We start from the raw sequence: 27,539 nt of genomic DNA on the forward strand, positions 1-27,539 counted from the left end.
GACCCTTTGAACAGATCGGCTCCTAATACGAAAGCCAAATGGTTATTTGGGGCAATTGCATTCAGGGAAGTCATCCTGTAAATCTGTTGTGAACAGGCTGCCCTGGTCATGGCAGGGGACAAATGGGTGTAGCTAACCCCAGGGAGGCTCCTCAGAGGCAACATCTGACTTTTGTGAGGGGCAGTGGTGCCACGTTGTACATGCACCCTCTGGTCACTTCACAGGCCATACAGTCTCACTCTGCACGGGGGGGGGAAGCTGTCCCAAGAGCAGGATTCAAAAAGAGTCCTTTGGCTTCACAGCCCATGCCAGTGGCATTGAACTCAGAGGATTGGGGGCACTTATGACCCTATAGGCATCCACGGAATTTGGGGTGGTGCTGCTGATTAGCGATAAAGCAGGAAAGCTGCGAGTATGAACCTAGCCTTGTGTTGCCAACGTTCAGCCCTCGTAGTAGCAGCCAGATGAGCTGAGACAAGCCGATGAGCTCAAATGGAGGATTAAGTAAGGCAGATGGGAGGTAGAAACAGACGAGCGGTGCTGGTTTCTGATGCATCAGTTTCTGGCTCTCTGAATACAGTGCTGAGGGTTCTCTGGCACTGTCCTTCCAAGTAGGAAGTTACATCAGGTCTCATTCTGGTATGTCTCTGACCCCAGTGCGTGCTCAAGGCTGACTGACATCATTGGGAATCCTGTGTACATGAGGGTGTGTCCAGCTCTGATAAAGGGAGTGAAATGCACTTAAAGGGAAACAATCTCCTCCCCATTAACAGACAGAATGGACTCTCCCAGGTTATCTGGGTCATGGGGATGCTGAGCAGTCTCAGCAGGTAGCTAGCTAGGGCTTACTATTCATGAGTGCATTCCCAGGGTCATCCTAGCTGTGTCACGGGGCTAGGAAAATATTTGGGGCTACAGCTCTGCTACCGTGCATCAGAGAGATGCCACTAGCGTGTGTTCGACATCTTTCCTCGTGTTCTTGTCCTAAGCCTTGTCCCCTGCGACTGCCGGAAGGTTCTTGAGAGGATGCCTAGATCCCAAGGCCAGAAGGGACCATTGCGATCATCCAGACTGACCACTCACGTAACGCAGGCCAGAGAAGTGCCCCACAATAATTCCTAGAGCAGAGCTTTTAGAAAAAATCCCATCTCGATTTAAAAATTGTCTGTGATGGAGAATCCACTGCGACCCTCGGGGAATTGTTCCACAGGTTTAATTACCCTCACCATTAAAAATTTACACCTTATTTCCAGACTGAATTTGTCTGGCTTCAGCTTCCAGCCATGGGATTGGGTTAGACCTTTCTCTGGTAGATTGAAGAGCCCATTATCAAATATTCCTTCCCCAGGTAGGTACTGTGTAGGGAGAACTAAAATGTCTTCAAGTCACCATGTGTGCTAGCATGTTGGGCTAAAGAAAACCATGAGCAGACAGGCAAGCTGATGGTGTGAGGTTTACAGGTCGAGAGCAGGGGAGTGGGAGCCAGGGTTCCTGGGTATATTATTCCTGGATCTGCTGCTGGCTTGCTGTGGGGTCTTAGGCAAGTCACTTAACCTCCCTGTGCGTTTGTTTTGCCATCTGTAAAACGGGGATAATAGTCAGTTCATAGGGATGTGGTGAGTTTTAATTAATTACTCTTTGTTGAGCACTTTGATTTACTTGGATGAAAGTTGTTATTGAAAGTAAAGTGTGTCCTACCCACAGCCCAGGTTGCTTTTTTAAGCATGACGCATGCACAAGTGGAGGACAATCTATTGCACTGGTGTAGAAACGTAGAATCCCAGAGATGCCAATTACTGTTTATTAGCTACAATTTGTGCCAGTTACCTCTGGAGCAGCTTACTCCTAACCAAGATGGCTGTCACCTGTGACAAATGCTATTCATTTCCATTTAATAAATCATGATAAGGTTGCCTCTGTTATTTAGCCTTTCATTTAGCATTTCATTGAATAGATGCATCCACATACATCATCGCTGGCAAGGCTGTGTCAATCCCCTTCAGGAGAAAGGCCATCTCTAATCAATTCCAGGAGTGCAGCATACTGTGTAGATGTTCAGAATTCACTACACATTGGGTTCGCATCTCGCCGATTCACAATCAGTTGTGCATGATTGGTCAGTTAGCTGAGATTGTTCATCTTGTGTGACCAGTGTTCAGACCCAGAGCTGCTAGCAGAAATGTTGATATCGCTCATGATGGAAGATCAGGCTAATAGAAGAGCCCAAGTCGGATTCAATGACAGTAGATTTCCCCTCTTAATTCCAACATCTGAACCAGGGTTAACATAGGTTTTCAGCAGGCCTGGTAAACGGTAGCAACTTCTGGAGACAAGAGGGAGGAAGGCCATCCTTGTGGTTAAGGCACTGGACTGGCGTGCAGGAGAGCTGGGTTCCAGAGCTGGGTTCAGGACCTGGCCATGCTACTGACCCCTTGTAGGACTTGGACAAGTCACACTCTGTGCCTCAGCTTCCCCTCTTTAAATTAGGAAGAATACTTCCCCACTTGACAGGACAAGGGGTCGAATACAATGGTGCTGGGGGCTATGCACGCACCTAGATAGATTGACACTGTTCTTCACAAACCTTCATTTAAAAAATCTACGACGGCAGCTCACTAGCTACTCTGGGGTCAGTCAAACAATTTGCTAGATAATTATTCTTGCAAAACGATGAGTCTAAAAAAGTGTGAACTGTAGTTAGGATCTGAAGCAGAAATAAAACTGTTCAGCTGTGCAGAAGTGAGACATGTCCCACTCTCTGTTGGCGCACAGTCCAACTGGGAGGAAGTGGCGGGGTGGAGGACTGGTGGATAAGAGGATGGGTAAATGGACCCCGTTGCAGTTTGCCAGCTGGAATCCAGCCTAGGTTGGGAGTGAGTGAATGGCATTACTGTCTGCTGACTCCCAGGTGCTGGTGTGAGATTGATGGGTGGCTATAGCCCAGCTCCACCTTTTGAACAGCTTCTATGCGGGCTGGAAACCACTGGGGCAAAGAGAAGCCCAGGATTGAATGGGTGACTGATCTCAGCCCGCTGATGGCTCCTGCAGCTCAGAGACTCAGCATCTCATTGTCAGGGGCAAAGAGGGAGCCTGTGCTGCACTTTTTCTGTGGGTGGCTAGTGACGTCAGTCAGTCAGACGCTTATTTCCCCAAGAACCAAAATTCACTCACAGTTAAAAAGGGGGCAGGGGCTAAAGGGGGAGAACATGCCATGACATGGTATATCAGCTCAGTGAACGCAGGGGCTTAAAATGGCCCGTTGACTTATTACAGAATGTTTTAGGGACTGGAAAGAAGACAGCTGCAGCTTTGAAGAGGATGCCAGGGAGAGGAGCAGGTTCCTTGGATTGAGAGAGAGACTGTGAAGCTGGCATGCTAGTTTCCCACTGGAAGTAACTGATTTTCCGTTTCCCAGTGTTGTGTTGTGAGTGGAATTAGGAGCAAGTGGTGGCCAACAGGTTTCTGACTCCTTCTCTGTCAGACACTGGGATTTGCTGGCAGTAAAATCTGCCCCAGTGCTTCAGAAAGGTCACCTCTGCTTCCCATTGATTTTAATTTAGGCTAAAACATTTACACGCTCTTTAACTATGGCCAGAAATGTTTGCGGAGGGAGAGACAAAGAAAAACCTGGCATTAGAATGAGCCAGAGCCAGACCAGACAGATACAAGGAACGGTCAATGCAGTAGTGCCATGGCAAGCCCTGGGGAGAACACAGTACTTACAGGGCAAACTTGGGACCAGTATCGCTGAGCGGCCTGAATGTTGTCTAAGAAAAATAGCCAAAGAAGGCTGGAGAGCGGCTGTCTGACAATTCTGTACTCTGGGCCGCCTTCTTGTGTTCTGGGTGAATCGGCTGATGAACGTGAGGAATTAATAACACTGACTAAGGCTGGGGCAATGTAACTTCTGCCACACAGCTCTGCCAATCCTGACTTCTGGCACCCCCTCTGATTCCAGTCTTGGACTCCTTTTGCTCTCCAACAATTCTGCCAGTGCACTTCAGTCCTGCCCTACAACGCTCGCTGCTATTCCAGCTTCTCACCTGTTTCTGCTGTTACAGCCTGTTCCTCCCGTGTAACTCCTGTTATTCTAGATCAGGCCTTCTCTCCTGCGCAGAAACTGTCAGACACGCTGAATTGTGCCGTATGATCCATTGCTGATAGCTAACAAGGATAAACAGTCTCTGGAACCTGGACTGAGACCAGGAAACTTGTTTCACTGATATCAAAGCAGCTGCTAAACTACTGTAGGTTTCCAAAGGTAAAAATCCAGTGCACTAAATAGCTGTGCCGCCAAGCCTCCAGCTCCATGGACAGTTTACACTGGGTTCAAGAGAAATAGGGTCAGATTAATGCTACCTCTTTAAGGACTTTGCAGTTGTGTAGGCCAGGTGTTGGGGCGTGGACATGGGAAACTCAGTCTGGTCTATGCTGTGTATATGCATTCGCTTCTCTCCCTTTCCCAGTGCACCATAAATAAATTCTCCTAGTCCATCCTAGCACACTGTATCAATCTTGTTTAATAGACTGGAAAGCTTATTGCATGGCGGCAGGTCGCAAGGAGTGTCGAGGTGATGGATTGTGCCTTCCCGGAGTCGAGCATCGTTGATGTATAATGAAATATTTATGATTTATTCCAGCTAATAAACTGGAATGAAGTGTGTGATGCATGTGAGCAGATGGGAGAACTATTGATGCAGTTTTCATTGCGTATGGGGGGAGAGGGCAGTTTATGTCCATCTCAGACACAGGCACACCCCTTCATACCATGAAACGCACACTTTGCTTCTGTGACCATGGCAGATCCAAATTCCACTGTTTATCTTTAACTCTTTCCTCTAATCGTTTGTCTCTTCCACACCTGTTCCTGAGAGCCGGGTCCTGTAGTTGTAGCAAGCTAGTCCTTTTGAATTTTAGATGTTGGGGTTGATGTCCAACTGAGAGCTGCAGTCATTATTCGAACCAAGTAAAAAGACCAGGTCCTTCCATTTCTCCATCATGGCCTCGGTCAGCTGAGAGGCTGGCATAGTATCCCCACGCTGCCATGCTCTGTAGCTTTATGCTCCTGGTGTTTCTGCATTACCTACAAAAATCGTCTCCATGGGTTCCCCACACGGTAGGAATTCTATAGACAGAGCAGAGGAAAATCCCTTTATTTTATCCTCTGCTTCCCATATTTTTTATAGAAAGCTGATTTGCAAGAACGTTGTGCTCCCCTGGGTTGTAGTAGGAACTGGATACCCATTTGTTAGATTTTAATCTTCTCCTTCTAATTCTTAGCATTCAGGAAACAACATGGGAAGTTGCAACACGATTTTTTCATAGATTCTAAGGCCAGAAGGGGCCATTGTTCTCATCTGTTTTGGCCTCCTGTACAACACAGGCCAGAGAAGGTCCCCAAAATAATTCATAGAGCAAAGCTTTTAGAGAAACATCAGTTCTTGATTTAAAAATGGTCTGTGATGGAGACTCCACCACGACGCCTGATAAATCATTCCAATGGTTGGTTACTCTCACTGTTAAAAATCTACACCTTATTTCCAGTCTGACTTTGTTTAGCTTCAACTTCCAGCCATTGGATTGTTATCGCTTTCTCGGCTAGCCTGAAGAGCCCATTATTAAATGTGTGTTCCCCATGTAGATATCAATAGACTGTAATCAAGTCACCTCTTAACTGTCTGTTTGTTAGGCTAAATAGATTGAGTTCTTTGAGCCTGTCACTAAAAGGCATGTTTTTCTAATCTTTTAAGCATTCTCCAGGCTCTTCTCTGAACCCTTTGTGATTTAGCAACAACCTTCTTGAATTGTGAGCACCAGAACTGGGCACTGTATTCCAGCAGCTGGTGCACCAGTGGCAAATACAGAGGTAAAATAACCTATTTGCTCCTACTCAAGATTCCCCTTTTTATGCATCCTAGGATCATAGTAGCTCTTTTGGCCACAGTGTCACAATGGGAGCTTGTGTTCAGTTGATTATCCATCACAACCCCAAATCTTTGCAGCATTGCTGCTTCCCAGGATAGAGTTCCCCATCCTGTAAGTACGGCCTACGTTTTTTGTTCCTAGATGTATATATTTACATTTAGCCGTGTTAAAACCCATATTGTTTGCTTGTGCTCAGTTTACCGAGCAGTCCAGATGGCTTTGAATCAGTGACCTGTCCTCTTCATTAATTACTACTCCCTCAGTGTTTGTGTCATCTATAAACTTTACGAATGATGATGTTACGTTTTGGTCTAGGTCATTGATAAAAATGTTAAATAGAGTAGGGCCAAGAACCAATCCCTGCGGGACCCCGCTGGAATGCACCCGCTCAGTGACGATTCCCCACTTACAATTACATTTTGAGACTATCAGGTAGCCAGTTTTTAATCCATTTATCGTTTTAGTTTGTTTAATCAAAATGTGGTGTGGTATCTAGTCAAATGCCATACCGAAGTCTAAGTGTATTACATTAACACTATTATCGTTATCAACCAAACTTGTCATTCCATCAAAAAAAGATATCAAATGAGTTTGATGGGATCTAATTTCCATAAGCCCATGTTGAGTTGCATGTATTACATTACCCTCCTTTAAATCTTTATTAATCGAGTCCCAGATCAGCCTTTCCATTAACTTGCCTGGGATTGATATGGGGCTGAAAGGCCTATAATTACCTGGGTCATCCCACTTGCACTTTTTAAAAATTGGCACAACGTTAGCTTTTTTCCCATCTTCTGGAACTTCCTCCGTGCTCCCAGACTTAATGAAAATCAACATTAACAGTCCAGCGAATTCCTCAGCCAGCTCTTTTAAAACTCTGGGATGCAAGTTAAATTCTTCCTCTCAGTTGATTTGGCTCATAAAAGTATATAAAGTAATGAATGATCTAGAGAAGGGCAGATCAAGAATTTGTGTTCTCCTTATCTCCTAACACAAGAATAAGGAGACAGTCAATGAAATTAAAAGATGGGAAATTCAAAACTGATAAAAGGAAATGCTTTTCACACAATTTGTGATTAAACTGTGGAACTCACTGCCACAGGAAGCTGTAGAGGCCAAGAACTTGATGAGCTTCAAAAAGGGATTAGATGAATAACCAGACTCTCCAAAGTTATAATAAATGATGACAAACGTTTTGGAGGGCTACTAAATCTGCTGCTTCAGGGCTTAAGACCATTTCAAAGACCAGGATGAGACCTAATGTGAGGGGCAGATTTAGCCCACATCTATCTAATGCCACTGCCAGAGACAGGACACTGGACTAGATGGACCTGGGGTCTGGTCCATTCTGGCAATTCCTGTGTGCCTAGATATTGTAGAGACCAGAATAACAGATGGGAAAACTGAGCCATAATGATGTTGGGAGTCTGATTTTCATAATTGCATAGCCAGTATCCACTATTGCTGTTTACAGATCAGGTAATTGGAGTATACAAAGAGCCAGGTATGTGTCTGTCTGTGCTTTGCTCTGCCCAGTTACCTGTCGTATCTGCAAATCACACCCATGCCATTGCATGTCCATTTGTGAAAATCTGGCCCAGAGTCTCTGGTGCCCTTTGTTCACCTGGCAGCCTTCAGCTGCAGGGGAGAATTGAGCCCTGAGTGTCTTGCTCAGAGACGTCCCTCACCCCAACTTGGGGGAAGGGAATTGGATCTCAAGAATTCCTGACTCCTAGCCACATGCTCAGTCTGATGGACCCATCCTGCCTTTTAAAATAATATATTAACCAGTAACCTGGGCTGGGGCTGCCGTAGAGCAACCCCTGTCTGCGAGCCAGGGTGCACCAGTAGCACAAACAGTAAATAAAAGGAAAGGTATGCACAAGAGTCAACAGGGGAAAGCAGCTCCTGGTCAAAGCCTCCCAAGCACCATCTACTGCCCGTCACCCTGTGCCATGGAAAAGACAGAAACCATGTTCCATGCCCTCAGCGTGCCAGAGTTCTCCCACCTGTTGTTCCTTTTTCTGCCTGATTAGTTCTCGTTTGCAAAGCCCTTTGAGATCCACAGATGAAAGGCGCCTGAGAAGGACAAAGTGTCGTTATTTCTGACTGCCTCAAAGAAGGGCTTCCCGAAGGGCTCTCAGCTGGGATGCTGACTGTCCCTCCGACATGCTAATTTGGAGAGCTCTGCGATTCTCCAGGTACAGACAATCTGTGCAGAGGAATCCAGTAGGGAGGATGCCTCATTCTGTCTTCGCTTCCTCAAGCTCAGAGATTGCCGTGCCAGCCGAGCCGCCAACAGCAGGGAATTCCTATCAGAACTTGTAAAGAAAAGCTTCAAGGCTCCCGGAAGAGCAGGCTGCCGACCCATCAGGATTCTAGTATCAACCCCACTTCAGCAGAGGCACAGAGATTTCCTGCTGGCAGCCAGCAGCATGGGGCTCGATCCACGACGTGTGCAGGGGGTGGTGCGGGGAGAGGAACATCCCTTCTGCATTGAGCTTCCTCAGCTTGGATCAGAAATAATTTCCCATCACTTCGGCTGGAGTCGTGTGTTTGCACTAATGCTACTGTTAACCCCGTTGCTTGTGGCGCCAACTACACCTCTGGTAACCTAGGACAATGGAGATCTTTTAAATGCCATTTAAATTCCATTGTAAAGTCTTTGTATCAGAGGAGATGTAGCCAGTATCAGGACCAACACAGGAGATGCATTTTGCTTCAGTGCACCTGGTACGTGAGGCAGCTTTGAAACAGTAAACATTCAGCTTTCACTGTGGTCATACAGCAGTTCTTACCCCTGTCCTTACGCCAGAATAATTATATCTGATTCATCGTGTCTCACATGTACAGCAAGCCAAAGTTATAAGGGGGAACAGTTCAGCCAGACAGTGATGTGACACCTATCAAAACAGCCGCCAGACCTGATGTTGAAAGTCAGCCTCTTCTTTGTTTAGCAAATGAGAAGATTTAGCTTTGTATCTGCAATACCGGATTGTGCCCGCAGGTCTGCGAGTTAAGCAGCTAACTCACGTCATTTGCCCCCACCATTAATGGTCAGCACAAAATGTAGGCAAAGTTAATTGTGGCTGTAAGGTTGTGCTGGCCGAATTACAAGGCTGGATTGAGGGCCACTTTACACATGGGGCACCAGAGTGGTTAGGGCTAAAATCCTCAATCTGGCATTTACATTTCTGGGTGTATGAACCCTGGTTGGACAGTTGGTCCGGGTTCTGGGTCTGATCAATGCCATTAAACGACAAACCCTGTTCTAACGTCGCAGTGTAATTGTGGCTTGGTAATGGAGCATTGCTAGGGGAATGTTTAGAGGGAAGCTTTTCATGCCACTGAGGTCATCCAGGTGGAAGCAAGGCTAGCCATAGAAAGGCTTGGCGCGCACTCTGTTATTGGCCTCTGGCGAGCTAAAATATTTCCATGATGCCAAGTGCATGGCATGTGTGGAGTATTGCAGTTGGATAGGGAATGCAGGGTGGTCTCAGCTCACACTGGGTTTCGGACTGACCATCCCACTTTGCCCAAACCATGTTCCATTGTCCCACTCCACTTTCCCTCTTTTGCATTTCCCCCCATAGATTTTCTGCAGCTGGTCCGCAACCTTCTTCCATCAGAAACAAATAACTGAGGGAGATAACGAGGGAGCGAAGGAAGAATAAGCCTAGAGCCTAGCACCTCTGAGTGTGAAATTCAACCCAGCTCGAGGCCCATGTACCACTCCAGTTGTGCTTCGTCACTGAGGACCTCTGCATGGGGTGAATTCCATCCTGTGAGCACTAGTGGGAGTGGAGCACTAAGAACCACCCAAAGAATGTCTTTTGGAACAGCTGAGCACAGTATTGGCTGCCACACTGCAGGGTGTTCAAGTAACTCACTTTTTTCTTCTTGCTTGTCTACAAAATGTATGTCCTATCACACTGATGTTTCGCTGCTTACGAATGACCCTCCATTGGCTCACGGAAGCCCTGTGTAATTGCACAAGGGCATGGCCGTTCGCCCCGTTCCTGACTTGGTGCTATTGGTACGGGGGAGATATCAGAAGTTCTAATGCCATTTAGAGGTCACCTCTGTAAGTGGACCACATCTGTGGCTCATTATAGGTTCATAAAGCAATGGCGAGGCTTCCTACCCCCATGTCTGAATTGTGAATGGAGCTGCCTCTGAGTCCTACAGGGAGAGCTGTGTGTTTACAACCAAGTGCGTGGAAAGTACGGCTTTGAAATGTGTCTCTTCTCTTCTGAAGCCATCAGTTCCCATCACCTTGCCTTCCCCTTTGCAAGATGAGTAGCTGGGCCTTTGTGGGCAGCTCCCCACTGTACAAGCATCCTCTATGCATAACTGGAAGTAGAAATGTCATCAAGGGATTGCAAAGACGGAACATTTAGATGTTAGGTGTCAGCAAATGCCACCCACAACACAGCTGGTGCAGAAGGGGAGAGCAGGGGAAGGCCAGCTGAGTCCTAACGTATTTGCCTGGCAGCAGTTCACTGATGATTTTTCCTGTACAATTTGTGCTAGCTTTCCAATCCCGCAGAGCCAGTCTAACTACCAGAGCTGGGCTGGGTCCTGTTGCGTCTCAGGCATTGTTGTTAAAAGAGCCAGGGCAGTTCTGATTCCCGGTTCTTTCCTGGTGCTGCTGTAGGAAGCAGAAAGCATACAGCCTGTTTTGCCAGGGCCAGGCTGGGTTTTCAGTGCTAGCAGACAGAGAGCGTGCCTTTGATGTGTAAATCTGATGGAGAATATGTCTGGAGCTGGCCAGCAATGTCCCTTCTCAAGTCTGATGGGAATGCGCTGAGAGTGCGTGCTGGAATCAGGCTGGCATTTATTTTATAGGGAGCATTAAATGCAAAAGAAAATATTTGCAAATGACGTTAAGGTTGTTAAAGAAACTGACAAAAGCCAGGAAAGTCCAAGTTACGATTGACATCCGAGGTGGTGACTCAGAGCTCATTGGTTTGTCAGCTCTGTGCTCTCAGCACCACCAGTTTGAGTCCCCACTAGGGACTCACGCTGACACTGTCATTACATCAAAGATTGCAACATATGTTTCTGAGCGCTGCCTCCTCCTCCTCCCACCCCATGTGCCTTCATTTCCAGACACCTGGGTTCAGATCTGCCCTAGGTCAAGAGTGAAATGAGATCAGTGCTCTCGGTCTAGTTCCCGGAGGAGATTGCCTCTATCACAAAGCCGTCCTGAGGAGAGGCTTGCTTTGTTGGCAGGCTCCACTCAGCACCAGTCTGCAGGGCTGATGAACGAGGTCACTGAGCGAACGTTTCTCAGCCACTAGATCTCTAATTTAATTCCTCTTTTTAATTGTGCACAGTGGGTCAAACCCGTCTCTGGCATAACCCCAGCGGCACCAGGCGATGGAGCTGTCAGGATTGTTGGTGAATTGTCGCGTCAATTGTTTGACCACACTTTGGTTCAGTATGAAAGATAGTCAAGAGACCAAATAACCACTGTCAGTCAGGTTTGTTGCTAAAAGTCAAGAATAGTGTTATATGGGGAGAAAGGCTTAATGCGATACCGGTTTCTGGGAAGCCGTCTCATGCAGTGTTCTTAAATTCACCTTAAACAGAAAGTGTAATTGCACATTTCAGCTAGCAGTATTTATAGGATGACTTTACAAGTTACAAAACTTTTTGCACGTCACTAAAATCCAACCCATCTGTTTGTCCCCGTTCCTTAACTTTTGTTCTGTTCTTTCCTTATCTCTGTTTTGGAACTAGAATTCCAGGTATTACTCTGTAAAAGTACCTCCCCGGGCAGAACATGAATGGATTTTGCCTTTGACAAATTTCTTATTGCCTAATGCCAAAGCTGACATCAGCTTTGCAAAGTGTTATAGGATACTTAACATAAGAGAATGGGATTGTAGAAGGACATAGACCAATTCAGGCATGTAACTGCTAGAAAGATATATACACAATATAATGTTATAGTGATATATGTGCTTAATGCATATTAATACATGTGATGTGATTAATACAGCTGGATATCGTGGTGTATATTAGCCCAGCATATATTGGTTAGCAATATTGCTAACACTCTGGAATGGATGATAAAAGTTAACCTAATCATTCAATTATTTTTCTCCCAAATCTTATCCCAGTTTTGGCTCTGGGTTAGGGGTTTGCAAGTGGGGAAGAGTCCCTCCAAACCAGTTTTGTCAGGACAGTTTTTCCCATGCATTCCTGCTGTCCCAGAAACATCTTCCAGGAAACACGAAATGTCCATGTGTTTCGTTTCATCAGCCGAAATGGTGGTTGTTTTATAAGCACAAAACTTTGGTTTGTGACGCATTGCTATACCCTGTAGAACTGTCTCTGTGTTTACCAGGAGCAAGCGATCCAATAGAATGAGCAGTTAGGAATGAAAAGTCCAGAGCAGGTACACACACTCAGCGTTGTCCTTTTGCTCAGAAAAGAATGTTAATGACACTTGTTGAGTGTTTTATGATAAACTCATTCAGATATTGACACGGAGAAAGATCCTCCATGCCAGGAAATCGACCTGTGAGGGTGAGCCAGGGGCTGGCAGCCGTGGCACCAACACACACGAGTATTTCACAACCCTAAAAAATTGTCACTACAAAGAATTATCCTGGCTTTTGGTTTTGGACGTCAGGTCCCCTGAGTTGATGGTGTGTATGAAAGCATCAGCCTCTCTTTTGTTTAAAAAAACCCCACCCCGTGCTTCTCATAAATTGAAATGTTCCTTGTCCCCAGAAGGCCTGCAGCCACCCTCCTTTCTGAATGCAGAGATCAGTCCAGAAAAGCCCTTGGTTCCCAGATTCATTGCTTGGACCATGAGCCAAGCACCGTCCACTCAGATCAGGATAGAGCGGTGCATGCGAGGAAAGGTTGTCTCCATGGGTCCTGCCGTGGGTCAGTGTGAAGCATTGCATGCTGGGACTTGTCATATCTGCAGTCTGTCGTTCTGTGTTAAAGATGAAAATGGCAGCAACATGCTTCATTTTTTGCCCATTATGTGAGCAGCCCCCCACGTCTCCTGGCAACTTGTCAAAGTAGGCCTTGGCTGGACAAAAGTGAGCTGCCCCTGCTCTTGATATTGCAAGATACTGCCATATCTTGTACGTAACGGTGTCTGGAGCGCCCCCTTCACCGGCCCCCGTGGGCCTTCTCTGTGTGTGACTCAGCAAAGCCTTTCACGTCTCTGAGGAGTGTCTACTGAGCATCTCGAAACAGCACGAGGTAGCCATGTCAAGGGCAGGGCCCGCTCAGTTTTGCGCGGATGAGGCCTTCTTTGGTTAGGAAGACCATGTGCCTAAAGAAGGAAACACAGGGAGGCTATTCCTGAAGGGGGAGAAGAGAAACTGACTGGGTGGGAATGGAGCAGAGCCGACCTGTTTAAGAGACATCCATTGTGTAAAGGGGTGCAGGCCATCGAGTCGTCATTTCCGAACCAAGCTTGTCTGCCTGGCTGCGTAGGAACAATAATGGATCGGCACAGAAATCAAAGTCTTGTTGGCTGGTTTACTGGAGCAAAATGGCTGAGAGTGCACTGGGTTCGCAAGAACACGGGGCCTGCCTTCCTGCCGGCTGCGGGGTGTGGTGTCAGTCATTGTGTGTGCTGCCCCAGCACGGTACCTGTGCGGCTCCGTCTCTGCCACGGTGCACCTGAAAAGGGAGCAGTGTGTGTGAGCTATTGTACGCTCGGTGGGGCAGGGACCCAGTCTTTCTAAGCCGTTGCTGCTATTATCTGTTTGTATCACAGTAGCGCTTCGAGGCCCTAACTGAAATCAGTGCCCCATTGTGCTAGGTGCTGTACAAACCACACAGAAATAGACAAGTCCTGAAGAGCTTGCAGTCTAAACAGCCAAGAGAAAAGATGGCAGAGAGGAAGGATTATTATCCCCATTTCACAGCCAGGAGCTGAGACACAAACTCATTGACTTGTGCAGGCTCACACAAGAAGATTGTGGTAGAGCCAACAACTGATCCCAGCTTTCCTGAGTCCCAGTTCAGTGCCTCAAGCATGAGCCTGTTGCTTCCTTCATCTCAGCGTTGGTAAAGCGCTGGGTGCAGTTGTGGAGCTGTGCAGCTAATAATAAACACAAGTAAAGGGAAAGGACAGCTCCTAGCACAGTGTAATTGGAAAAGCTGCATGGTCTGGCCACTCTCTGACCACCCCACTCTGTGTTTCCGTCTCTCTATGACGTGGGGATAAGGATACCCACCCTCGGAAAGTGCTTGGAGATCTCCGGAGGAGAAACACAGCCTCTCGCGTCCCATTCCCTCATCCACAGCCACTCCCATTGTGCATCTGCAGATTGGGGCAGAGAACATGAGCGAAGGGCTTGTCCGTGTGATGTATTAGTCTGCCCCACTGGGGGAGGAGGGTGGAGGATTCTAGTTGACCCCAGCGTGTTGCACATTAACTGGTCTGCGTGGACCCTGCTGGCAGGCACTGAAGTTCCCTAGTGCACGTTCACACGGTCCTGTTTGAAACGGGAACTTCTCGTGCATGCCAGCAGGGTCCCCGGGGGCCAGTGACACCGAGGGCCAGACTACACTGCACTGGCGCTCACTGATGCACCGTGTGGTCATGCCCTACCACTCCGGAGGATGGGGTGGGTGGCAGCACCATGCTGGTTGCTAGACACCAGCTGAACGCAGCCAGCCAGTGTGTTTTTCATGTTCTCCTGGCACTGACTGGACGGACTCTCAGGATACGGCGTAGTGTCTGGCATCCAGAGATGGCAGGGAGGCGTGGGTGTGCCCCAACAAGCTCCCAGCACGGCTGGCGTCAGATATGGTTTCAGGGTCTGGGGGGAAGCCATTATTTTAAGTCTGCCTGTGGGTAGCGGGGCAGTCCTTAAACAAGCAGCAGCCTCTTTTTAACTAGCCTCACTGGAGCAGGAAATCCCTCTTGGCTTGGCAGCCACTCAGTGCTCTGCTGTGCTGGATGTACTGGTTTACTTGTTAGGCTGGGAGCAGATGGCACAGGTCAGAGGGTAATGTGCCCGTCTTTGCGCACCACGATTCCCCAGAGCGCTGAAAGAGTGACACACACCGTATGCCCGGTCCTGTCCTGTCAACAGTGGAAGTGACATCAAAACTCAGCAGCTGAGGGTTTAGCGAGAAGAAATGGGAAGGGAGAGAAATGCAGAGAGGGGGAGACGTTACCGAGCACGGCCCTGGGGTTAACGGCAGTAACAATACAAAACAGTAACGCTGGCTCAGCGCCTGCTGCCGTGTGAGGCCAAAGATCCTTTGCATCAGTGGGGTGAGGACGATACTTGTGGGACAGGAGAGCTCCCACCCCCTCCTCCAGCTGAGCCCCCTTCCCACCCTTAGCTTTGCTCAGTCTGAGGTTACTGTTATCCCCTTTTTATGACTGTTCGGTGAATGTCTGGGGAGGCAGCAGCGCCGAGTGCGGCCTGTAGGAAGCAGAAGCTTTTTGAGACCCTTCCAAACGCCGGCAGCATGGAATCTGGTGGGGCTCTGGCTACTGGCCCGCCAGAACAAGCACATGTACTTACCTGGCTGAAAGGAGTGTCTCATGGCATTTGAGCTGCCACAGGATTTACGTGACCCAGCTTGCCAGGGCGGACTGCACGAGGGGAAGACAGAACAGAATCTCCCCGCGCGCACACCCCGCTCCTGGTACAAGACAAGGGGGAGTGATTAATGCCTGGCCACGTGTGACAGGAGGGTTGACCTTGGTGTCATAAGCAGAGGGTGGTGAAGTTCCAGGAGCAGAGCAAGCAGGGAGAAGCCCACTCATTTCCAGAGGGTGCTACCCAAAGATTTTGTTTGGGATACTGAGCAGGCGCTCTGTTCCCCCGCTGCTGGGCCCGCCCCCACGAGGCAAACCAATGGCTTTCCCAGTTACGTTGCTACGTGTATTTCTTAAGGAGATGTTCACAAGAAAGGCTAGACGCCTTCCCTGCAGTCCCATGCACCTTGAGATCATGCCACATCAAGGCGATAGCAGAGACGCTTTAGGACAGAGAGCTACATCTCAGCCTCCCCAAGGAATCTGCACTTTTATTATTTCCTATCCCGCTACCTTTACAGCAGCGATGGGGGCGCCCCTTCCAATCTACTGGAGAAGCAGAGAAACGTTCTCTCAGATTTCCTAGTAGACCTTTCACAAGCCATTAGCATCGGCACCTCACCCCAAATAGCTGCTCTTGGGGAACTGGCTCCGCTCCAGATGTTGTATTTTCTCTAAGTTGGGCACGGACACAGTCACTTGTCCTGGTTCACATGAAGCCCAGCCCATAACTGCGAACTCAGCCTTCCCCCCAGACCCAGCTAGTTGAGAACCTGCTGTTTTGAAACCCCAGGGATTTCTGTAATTGCAGAGGAACTCACTGGTCAGGAGTAGCTGAGCCCGCACACACTCGTATGCTGCACTGCAAAAAGTGCCATCTGCCTGCTAGTCTGTAACAGCAACTCCCTGATGGTGGTTTAGCTTTTCACTTTGTTATGGTGTCAGAGTTCCTGCAGCAATGCCAAGCATATCTCTCAGCGCTCTGCCCTGGGGTGCTAGAATAACACCCACCTACAGAGCACCTCGTTCACGGGAGTGCAGCCTAGCATTGAGTACTTACCCATGCTGGAGATAAAGCTATTGGGGAATGAGTGGTCTCACACGGTACTGTCTCTATTGACATGGAGACCTGGGTTCAGATAAGTGTCACAGCTCCAGCTGAATTCATTTGGTGGACTGAACCCATTCCTATTGGACAATTAATTATCTGTGTCACAAAACCAGCACAGTGTGTGGAAAAGTGGCAGTTCTAATTTGTGAAGAGTGATGTGGAAACTGCTGTTTGTTGTTGAAATAGGTCACAATTCCCTCCTTTCCTGCCTTCTCTCTGAATACACCCCTGATCGCTGGCTGAAAGTGCATGGTTCTTCAAGCCCTCTCTTAGCTCCACAAGCCACATTTTAATTAATGTTCCCTTCTACATGTCTGTCAGTCTCACAGACGGCACTGATATCTAGTTAACACAGGGTAGTTTATCACATAGGGCGTGAATTCCTTTCAGCCTCCACCAGTCAAAGACCAGGAGAGTCCCAGCTTCAAATAACTGCCATATCTTTAAAATAGTCCAGACAGCTCTGAAATATATGGGCACACTTTGCTTACTGCATGTGAGAAACCACAATGAAGGCAGGAAAATCTGGGGATAATTGATCGATTCCTGGCTAACTTGAGGGACGTGACAGGCACAGTCATGGCATGCACCCAGTGAGGTGGAAATGCACATATTATTGGAATTGACCCACATTCGAAGCCTGGTTCTAGCCTCTCATTTTCCAGGAGGAAGAGTGGGCATGTGACCCTCAACAGTAACTACTCCAGCAGACTAAGGTGCATGTTGACGGGCTTCAGAGAAAAGCCAGTCCAGAAGTATGGCATAATCGGGAGACGGAGGAATCCTAAGGGCTCCATAATGGACTGAGGAGAGAGAATCCTCATGGAGAACTAGAGTTGCTCATCTCTGGAAGAAACCACTTCCAAGCCCAGAGATAGCCACTGAGCATCCTGCCGCTGGTGGGTCTGTGCCCAGCCTAGGGCCATGCACCAAGATATCCAGATCTGGGCATATCGGAGAATTAAAGCAGTCGGTTTGGATCGCTTCTTGCAGCCACTTTCACTGAGAGCCAAGGCTTTGCACTGTGGTTGTCTCAGTTTCCTGGGCCAGGTGCTAGGAGCTACAGACTCTCAGCTACTGAAGCACTTTGGGGTAGCCTCCAGTATTGCTGGCCAGTCCATTAGGCTGGACCTCCCACAGCTAGGGAGATGTTCTGTGGCTCCCTGTGTCCTTTCACTTCCCAGTGTTCAACTTTCAGAACCAGCATCAGACACAGCAGTGGGAAGCAGGTTAGCGCCTGTGTCAGTGGTGCAGTGTGGGGCACCTGAACCACAGCCAGGCTGTTTCTAAACCACTCAGGCCTTTGTCTGCGGCTCCTGTGTCATGCTGCCCGATCTCTGTCTCCTCCAAGTTCGAGCTTTCCAGCCAGCAATGCAATCAGGTCCGTCAGTGAAACCACAGTGGGGAATTGAGCGGTTTGTGTGTGGACACACTGGAACGGTGTGTCATTAAAGAGAGAATGGAGATTGACGCATAGGTTCAAACGAAGAGCTCTCTGGTGCTCCTATCAGCAATTGAAATCAGAAGTCCTGAGACACCCCCCCCCCAATCCAAAAGGTGGCAAAGGCTCCATTAGCAGCATGAGGCTAATCATCTGAAGTAGCTACCAAAGTGCATCACAGCTTGTGAAGCATTTAGCCAGGCGGTGCTGGGGTGACCTCTCTCCTCAATCTTCCTAGGCTGCCGCACAAGTGGCTAATTATTTGATCACACCTGCCACGCTCACTCGCCCTCTCTGAACCCTCCGGAAAGGACCGTTCGAATTGGACTCGCTGTTTTGTAAAAATCTCTCCCTTTTCGTGTAACAGCGCCAGCCCCCTCTTTTCATCGGAACCAGGCCGGGTGTGGGGTTCACCCCAGCTTGTGGAAATCAAACTCATCTCTAAAGACTCCGGCGCCGTTGAAGCAAGTCCTGTTGCGCTGGATGTAGCGGGCTGGCTGTGTGTAGCCACAGCAGCTCCCCACACACACCAGGCCCGCCTCTTAGCAGGTGTTGGATCCCCCGGGGAGAGGAATACATGAGTTCTGCTGACTCACTGAGGGAGGACATTACCCTAACCAGACATGCAGGCTAGAGAGAGGGAGGAAAGATCTAGGGTGTGACCTGGGCAATCCTGGTGGAGAAATCTATGAGCAGCCAAGCCCAGGGAAAAGGTCTGAGCTGAATCTCATGCTTGATCGTCGTTAATGGTCAGCAAACCCAGGAAGGGGTGAGTTGGGCTAGTGTGTGGATTGTGTGAGAGCCCATTGGGACAGGAACCAGCCCGCAACAGAGATAATGCCGGCTCTTATTTTTACTGCTTTCGGATTCAAGCATTTTTATGTAGAAAGGCAGAGTTCTGCTCTTCACTTTTCCTTCTAGTGGGCAGGACAGTCCTTTCCGGGAAAGAGGCGTAGTAAGGCCAGCTAACCTGCCCTCCGTCTATTGGCATCCCTGCAAAAACAGGAGCACCAACGTCTCAGACCCGCACACCAAGCCCTGGGGACTCTGTGTGTGTCATCAAGGAGGGGCTGCCTGGAGTCTTAAGGCACTCAGCGGAGGATCTCTTGTAATGCCCGCAGGCCAATAGCAGATCTCCTGCAAACACCAGCCAGCGGGTCTCTTCCCAGAGAAGAGTTTTGACCCGTGCTTTGAACGTGGCTCAGTGACACATGCTAGGCCACAGAGTGGCACCCACTGGATCCACACCCGGCAGCATGGAGGGGTGCTGGCTGAACTGATGCTTGCGGGAGAGGCGGGGTGGGGAAAAGAGGTGGGGGCGTAAGGAGGCCGAGCCCTGGAAATGGCTGTTAAGCAGCATTTGCTCTGTTTGCAGGAGACATGGCTGTGTATAAAGGGGGCACCTACTGGATCAGGGGCCGCATCTCTGTGGACATCATCAAAAGCGGGGGCTATAAAATTAGCGCCCTAGAAGTCGAGCGCCATCTGCTGGCACACCCCAGCATTGCAGGTAACGTACAGCACCTTGCGTTCCATGCTTTCGGTTTGCACGTGGTTTGAAGGGTGCAGGGTGAATTAAAGTGTTATTGCTCAAGGTGAGGAGCTGGCCCTGGAGACAGTCCAGGGGGGGCAGGCACTGTGCAAGCTTTCCCCGGGCATCTCTGTCCCAGATTTCTGTGCCCCCTCAGGCCTCTAGCTGATAGGAGACTGGCGAGAGTGCTGAATTGGGCCAGAATCCTATTGAAGCCCAGGTCTCCAGAGCGCCAGGCTGGGAATCTCTGAGCCAGTGTTTGCAACCACAGCCGCCCAGTAACAATGCACCACGAGCTCCCTGGCATAATATACACGGTTACAGGCAGAGCCGCGATCTGCCATGGGGCTAGCTGCCGTGGCGCTTTGGTTTTGTCGCCACGCTGTGCAGTAATGAGGATGGCAGGCATACGAAGGAGGGACCGTTTGGGAGCCTTGCTTAGGTTACAGCAGTTGCCCAGGAGAAGCCGGTGTGAGACTGCCTGAGGGCTCTTGCCTGGAGGCCATTTCACAGCCTCTCCATTAGCGGGTTGGGTGTGAATGACGAGCAGGCTCAATTCAAAGCCCAGTGCTGGGGAGCCCCAGTGCCTGATGCCAGGAAAGTCACACCCACGTGCAGATTCAGCAGCAACTCACGTCACATTTTGGAAATGAGAAATATCCATTAAATCTTCCTCGACCTTGTTGCTTGACCCTTCATTAGAGGAGGGACTCCGTGCCCTGCCAGGGCAGGAGTGTTCTCTCTTTATCCAGGGTACTTTTAAATCACACAAGTGATGGAATTGCTGGTATGTCCCGTGGGGAGCTCTTCCGCTCTCGGTCAGACTCTGCCATTGGAAGAGTTCCTGATCTTCTGCTGTCAGTTCTACCCCATCACTCCTGGCAATTCCCCCGAACTGATCTTCTCCTTTCCTGCACGCGGCTGTTCCTGCCCACCTGGCTTTTCACACACACAGCTCATTTACTCTCCCCTCCTGGTCTCTTGAAAATGGTTCTGAGGTTTTTTTTTAGGCTGAATCTTTTGCTCTTTCTCCAGACGTGGCCGTGATAGGACCTCCAGACATGGTTTGGGGCCAGCGGGTCAGTGCTGTGGTGAAATTGCAAGAGGGTGAGATGCTGTCGCTCACGGATCTGAGGGAATGGGCAAGGTAAGCACCAGCCCCGGGACAGTGCATGGCAGATTCTGCAGAGTCTACCATTGGTGGGGTTGATAGCACCACTTGTTATTAAGGGGGTCTGATATTTCCCATTGTAAGACCCTTTTTCATTTGCTCATAACTTTGCCAAACTTCAGTTGTTTGGGCTGCCGTTTTCACAGGACTTGGATGCTGAATTATTTTGGAAAGTTTCAGCCAATATGGTTCAGCCATTTCCAAAAACAAGTTGGGGTGAGGGGGGAGCTCTGTTGGTTTAACCGTAAAAATAAATAAATAAATTCTGGTGACCTTGTCTTTGAGCAACTCAGGTGCCCACGTGCTTTGGAGCAGGGCCCTGAAATGTAGCTGGGGGTGGCCCCTGACTCTGGAATGTGGCTTTCGCTGTTCCCATGAAAATCCACCCAGATTTGGCCAAGTTATAAACCTCTGAAAAAACTCAGCTCACACATGCTGGCAAACTGAGAGAACATGCCAAGTGCGGTTCTGCAGGGGACAGTCCTGCGTCTTGTACTAATCAACGTTTTCATTAAGGACATGGATGATGGAGTAGCGCCTATGCTTATAAAATTTGCAGATGACACCAAGCTAGGAGAGGGTTGCAGGCACTTTGGAGGGCAGGATCAGAATTCAAGATGATCTTGATGCATTGGAGGATTGGTCTGAAGTCAACAAAATGAAATTCAATAAAAACAAGTGCAAAATACTGCACTTAAGAAGAAAAAATACGCACAGCTACAAAATGGGAAATAACTGACTAGGCAGAAAAGGATCTAGGGGTTATAGTGGATCACAAATTCAATATAGGTGAACAATGTAATGCTACTGTGAAAAAGGCAAATGTCATTCTGAGCTGTATTAACAGGAGTGTTGCATCTGAGACACAGGAGGCGGCTTCGGTTGGAGTACTGTGTCCTGTTTTGGGCACCACGCTTTAGGAAAGATGCGAACAAACTGGAGAGAGTCCAGAGGAGAACAATAAAAATAAGATGTTTAATAACATAATGTATGAGAAAAGGCTGAAAGAATTAAGACTATTTAATCTAGAAGAAGGAAGGCTGAGGGAGGAACCTGATAATAGTCTTCAAGTCTATGAAAGGTCATTGTAAAGAGGACAGTGATCAATTTGTCTGCCTGTCCACTAAAAGCAGGACAAGAAGTAATGGGTTTAATTTGCAGCAAGGGAGATTTAGATTAGATATTAGGAAAAACTTTCTACCAATAAGAGTAATTGAGCACTAGAACAGGTTACAAAGAGAGCTTGCAGAATCTCCATCCTTGGAAGTTTTAAGAACAGGTTAGAAAAGTGGTTGTCACAGATGGTCTAGGTTTACTTGGTCCTGCCTCAGCCTGGGGGGTTGGACTAGACGTCCTCTTGAGGCGCCTTGCAGCCCAGCATTGATCTGATTCTGTGTTCAGTGGAGACGTCTTAGAGTTTAGCATCTGCAGTCCCCAAAGGTTCCGGCCTCACAGGCCGGGCTCATCCCCTCCCGGCTCCAATGTGTGATTGCCACTTCAAAGGTCTTGTAACCTAGTTTTGTTGTGTGTAATTATTGCTGTCGATGCAGAGTGGCGGAGATGCCGCAGCGGGTCCTGTGATGTAAGAGTTCAATAGTAAGACCTGGTTCCATTGGGAGGCCATTCATAGACTGCTCTGGTCTCCAAGGGACATCTGGTGTGAACGGTTAGGAGCAGTGAAAACACACCGCGGGTGTCAGCCATTCTAGTACCTTGGGGTTTTGGTCACCAGAAAGAATGAGCTAACTGAACCCAAGTAAAATCCAAGTCATGCGCTAGGCCAGAGCCAAGCAATGAGCAGCTCTGTCTGCCCCAGGGCCAGGGGACGCAGACAGCTACATGGGTTCTGAAACCAGGTCACTAACTGCTCACCGTGCAGGAGATAATGGAAAGGAACGGGCTGCACTCCCCAGGAGTGTGCCTGACAATGACCTCGTGGTGTGGTAACGAGCTGGTACTCGGCCGCTCTGTAGCCAGAAGGGGCTGTGCAGTGGAGAGGGGGAGCTTTCCTTGGAGATCACAGGCCACAAAGCACACTCACTCATCAAACACTCAGCGTAGCAGAGAACAGGAGTTAAAGCAGGGACGCTGCGGGAGAAGCACCATGATTCCTCCCCAGTGGTCTCCACCAGAGCAGGGATCGTTACTCAGCTCTCGGCCTATAGTGCTACATGCTCCTCCCTGTCCATATTTGTGTGTCAGCCTTGGGAAATCCAGCCCCTCTGGTCTCCCTTCCATCCCAGATTGCTCTCAGGGGCGGGTCTCTAAGGCCAGTGCACAACAAGAACTGACTTTCCGATGCCCATTTGCACGTCATCGCATGCGGTTGCACTGGCATTTCCGCAGTAAATCTCGGGGCTTCGTTTTTCAAAATCTGGCCAAAGATTCTTCATTTGGGCTTGGCTCACTAGATGCAGAACCAGAACTGATTAAAGGGAGAGCCAGGCCCAGCCCTACGGACTCTGGCAGTCTCCCCAGCGGCTTATGAGACGAAGAAGCAGAATCACTTTTATTATTTATTTTATTATTCCACCAGCGAAGTATTTAATAGTGGAGCCATTTGTTTTCCTGGAGACTCCTCTCCCTGCGGCTGCGGATATTTTGGGGAGGCTGGCGCTAATTCACAAACAGTAGGAACACTTGTTTCATCAAAGGCTGCACAGCTGGCCAATTAAAGATTCCCCTGGATTTGCAAAATCGCAGTTGGAAGAATACAATTTAGCAAATGCAAGGAAGATTCTAGTTGGCCAGCTGCTGCTCTGATTAAACAATTACTTAGTGGGAGGGAAAAAAAAAATCAAACAAAGGAACCAAACCCACGCTGGCTGGTCCGACAGAGCAGCCACGTCTGAGCCCCAGCATCCTGCTCCTGCTGGGATTGCTTCCGCTGTCACTAGAGTTCTCCAGCTACTCCCCCCCTCGGGACTGAGTCATTGAGAAGGGAGAGCTGCAGGGTGGGGAAGTTAGAGCTGAAGGCACCATAGAGTGTTTGTTTGATAACCAGTCTCTGCTTATCTTACTGATGGGACTGGCGTGATCTCTGGCAGTTCCCTTTATCCATAGGTATTGCAGCCTTTCATCCACACAGCCACCAGCCGGATATAGCTCAGAAAGAGCAGCCTGGCCTGTGCTGAATTAAGTCCTTGTCTCTAAGCCGGTGCCCAGCGCGGCGCAGTCCAGAGAACACCACGATGCATTGCTCTTTAGAGTTAGTCTTTCAGCGGGATGCCTGCAGTCACAGCCATTTCCCACCGCCTGTCTGTGCAGGTGTGCTCAGACGCCCCACCCAGCCTCCCTCACGGTCTCCAGCTAGGACCTCCTCCCAAAGCCCTTCTGAGGAAGCACAGGCAGGGAGATCTGTGCTGCGCTCGGACCTCTCTGCTTTTGTCTTTGCCTGCGCTTCATTCCCCTTCGTCTAGTCTAGTCACAATCTGCCCTTCAGTCAAGCCAGGCCTCCGGGAGTAGGAGCTCTCCTAGCTGTTGCCTTTCTTTTCTCTGTGCACATCTCGGCCTTTCACTGTGTTTAGCCGCTGTGATTCTTTGCCCATGTGCAGCAGAGATAGGAACCCTTCAAACCAAGCCATTCAAATATGAAGAGAGGAGAAATGCAGCCAGGCCTGCCGTGCACAGAGGGGGCAGCCAGGGCCCCAGGAAGCCCCCAATGCCATTGCCCGGGCACTGCCTTCGTGCTATCTCCCAGGCACCAGGCTCACGCCAGCTTTTCCCCTCAGTCTCCATCTCGCCCTCTCGCTCTGTCTCTCCCCTTCACTTCATGTGTCACTTACATTGCTGTGCCCCTTCTCGCGCTGGCTGGCAGGAGACACATGTCCCTCTTCCGAGTGATTCGCTTTGCGGCTTTCGCCTCCAATCTCATCTCCTGGTGACAGGCGCCATCCTGAGTTTGAGCCGCCTGCGTGGCAGCATGTGTTGAGGGTGAGGTTGGCGGGGAGCTGACGGTGGAAGAGCTCAGTGGACTTGGCATGTTGCATTAGACTCAGTGCCAGGGAGCTGCCTGTCGGAGCTGGGCATGGCCCCAGGTTGATGACATGCAGGCAGCAGAAGGCCCGAGAAGAGCCCCCCTGCTCTTCAAAGGGCAAAGAGACGTGGGTCCTCAGCTAGTTCTGTGCCGAGACGCTCTCCTGTGAAAGAAAGAAGGAACGTGGGCCTGCGTGCTGTGTTACAAGAGTGCGCACCCCTGAGTGTGAGGGGCACCCAGGTTAACGTGGGCAGAGCTAGCATTTGCACATAGCCTGCCTGCCTGCGATCTCATCTGCTATGCTCTAGGCCAGCGGTTCTCAACCGGTGGTACGTACCACCGGTGGTACTTACCAGAAGGCTGGGTGGTACGCACGGCGCTGAATCCGCCGCCGCCAGATGGGCCCTCCCACCCACCCTTGCGAAACTCTGTCACCGAAAATGGGGAAACGGCAGAAGGGTTTCGGCGGCAGGTATTGTTTCCGCCGTGAAATTCCGCCACCCGTCTCTCCCCGCCGCTGTGAAACCCCGCTGGAAATCCCTCCCGCCGCTGCCGCAAAACCCCGCCGCAAGTCCCCTCCCTTTTTTTTTCCGAGTGGTACTCGGGTCGGGTACAGTCGGGTCAAGTGGTACTTGACCTGACTGTACCTGGCCCGAGTGGTACTCGGGAAAAAAAGGTTGAGAACCGCTGCTCTAGGCGAAGTGACTAGCCACTCAGAGCAAAAATGCCATTCTGCTTCCTTAATGGTTATTTGGTGTTTATCATTTGTTTTCCCTGCCATATCTAACTGTAAGGATTGATTAGTCCCCATTCTGCTCACTGAAGGCAGTTCGCCCTCCCCTCTGTGGGTCCCCACGGGGAGGTTTGGGGTGTGTTTGTTAACCCGCTGGAGTGCGCAGACAATAGTGGTGTTATGGGACTGGGTAATGCAGTAGGTCTGTGATTGCGCCATCCCAAACCAAACTTAACCATCGGGCTTGGGCCGCAAGTGACGTGAATTTGGCCGTCTCACGCTGCATGTTAGTGGGTACTTCCTCCATCCGCAAAGGAAAACCAATCTTGGAGTGACGCTCCCGGCGAGCTCCAGAAGGGCCAGCTGCAGTCTGTTGCTGGACCCTTCGGAAGTGGCGAGTCACGGGTCCAGTGAGTGTAGATGTCACACAGTGATGTAAGGCTGCCTGTCCCATGGTCTTCCTGGAACAATGTCTCCTCTGAGCGGGATTTCATGGACGCATCTGTCGCACTCCAATCAGCTGAACCTTCCACGCCACGATCTTGCTGCTTGGCCAGGACCCTTTGTTTCCTCTGGGAGCCTCGCCACGGCCCCGCCGAAGGATGTGTTAATGGAGCCTTGTTGTCTCAGAGTAATGGCCCGCCATGGGGGTCTCTGTTGTGCTTTGCTGTGTAGCTAGTTGTGGACTGATGTACTTGGTCCTGCAAGACCAAGGAGATCATCTTCATCCCCAAATGGTGTGGTCTGTTACGGCCTTGTTGGGATTTCTCAGTTGCATTTTATTGCTGGCTGTAGAACATGGGTCATCTACCAGAATTGGGTTAACCCTTCACACTCCTGGAAAGAGAAACTTAGCTCTGTGTGCGCGCTAGTTCTCCGGAGAGACTCCATTGGACTTGCGTGAGCCGAGAACTTTTCCTTGCTGTCATAGCTTCATAGACCTCTTCCTTGTCTGGTTTACAGGATGTTCTTATCACAGGTTTTTTACTGCTTAACCCCCATGTGTGCCACCATCCCATGGCTGGAGAGAGCACCTCTTCACGTTTCATCTTCCTTTTACTGTGTCTACAACTACTGCCTTGTCCCAAAAGAGAGTGGTGCATCCCATTTGGTGGCTCTGGAAGGGAGGTGCCACCGTAACCATGGGGGTGATGGATAAAGTATGTTTCTGTGTTCCAGGGAATCCATGGTGCTCTACACTGTCCCCACGGAGCTGCTCCTGGTGGAGGAGATCCCACGCAATCAGATGGGAAAGGTCAATAAGAAGCAACTTCTCGAGCACTTTTACCCAGCCTAGTGAGATGCCAGGCTGAAAGCAGGAGCCAACCAAGATTGCCTTCATCCAGTGCCCGTTGCCTGAATTGAGTCTCTGTGGTGAGCTTTAATGCAATGGGCTTGTCTTTAAAATGATGCTAATCAGGTGCTGTCGGTGATTTCTGCAGGGGCAGGTCTGTGCCCGTCACACTGTGATTGGATTGGCTCAGTCTTGGATTGGCTCTGACACAACCTCCAATAAAAGCTGGTTTCACTCCACATCGTCTCCTCATTGGCTGAGCAGGACCTAGAGAAGAGCAAGGTTATGTTCCATTCTCAGGAGTCTCTGAGCCACCTTCCCCATAGAAGCGAGCAGCCAGGCCCAGAAATAAACCGTGTGCATGAACACAAGGGAGGTTTGAAAGATTTGCAATTAAGAGTGTCCTACACGCATGCCAGGGCTGATAATGAAGGGCTTCAGGTTCCAGAGGACTTGCTAGGCAGGTCGGGGTAGGTCCCTGGTCCACCGAGTGAGGATGGGAGATGGCCAAGGGGCACAGGCTGTGTACGGGTTGGGTTGAGGGGAGAAGCAGAGCACGGCAGCTCTTATTGAATGCACATCTCAGTCTGACTGGCCAGATCCTGCCGTGCATGTCACACCTTTCGCTCCGGTGTCCTTCCTGCGGCTCAGACTGACAGGTCCGTTCTGTAGCCCAGGGAGCACCAGGGTGAGCTGGAGCCAGCCTCATTGCTATAAGCTCTGCAGTCATTGTCCAGGCAGAGCTGGTTTTTAAGGGGATTTCTGCCTGGATTCCTGCTTTGGACCTGCCGTCAGCTGTGCCCTCAAACAGCAGCGACT

The 27,539-nt window shown here is 49.6% G+C and overlaps 1 protein-coding gene across 1 annotated transcript in view; it reads left to right on the forward strand.

The window, feature by feature from the left end:
- The window catches only part of LOC137145798 (malonate--CoA ligase ACSF3, mitochondrial-like), a 63,308-nt gene extending 36,171 nt beyond the window's left edge, over window positions 1-27,137 (forward strand). The window contains exons 4-6 of the mRNA XM_067536722.1: window positions 19,391-19,525; window positions 20,582-20,693; window positions 26,606-27,137. Of these exons, the coding sequence (XP_067392823.1) occupies window positions 19,391-19,525; window positions 20,582-20,693; window positions 26,606-26,723 (365 nt within the window). The 3' untranslated portion in view covers window positions 26,724-27,137. The remainder of the gene's footprint in view (window positions 1-19,390; window positions 19,526-20,581; window positions 20,694-26,605) is intronic.
- Window positions 27,138-27,539: the final 402 nt, after the last annotated feature.

This window comes from Emydura macquarii, unplaced genomic scaffold, assembly GCF_026122565.2.
Source record: "Emydura macquarii macquarii isolate MOO-44397 ecotype Brisbane River unplaced genomic scaffold, CSIRO-AGI_Emac_v2 contig_3647, whole genome shotgun sequence".
NCBI lineage: Eukaryota > Metazoa > Chordata > Testudines > Chelidae > Emydura > Emydura macquarii.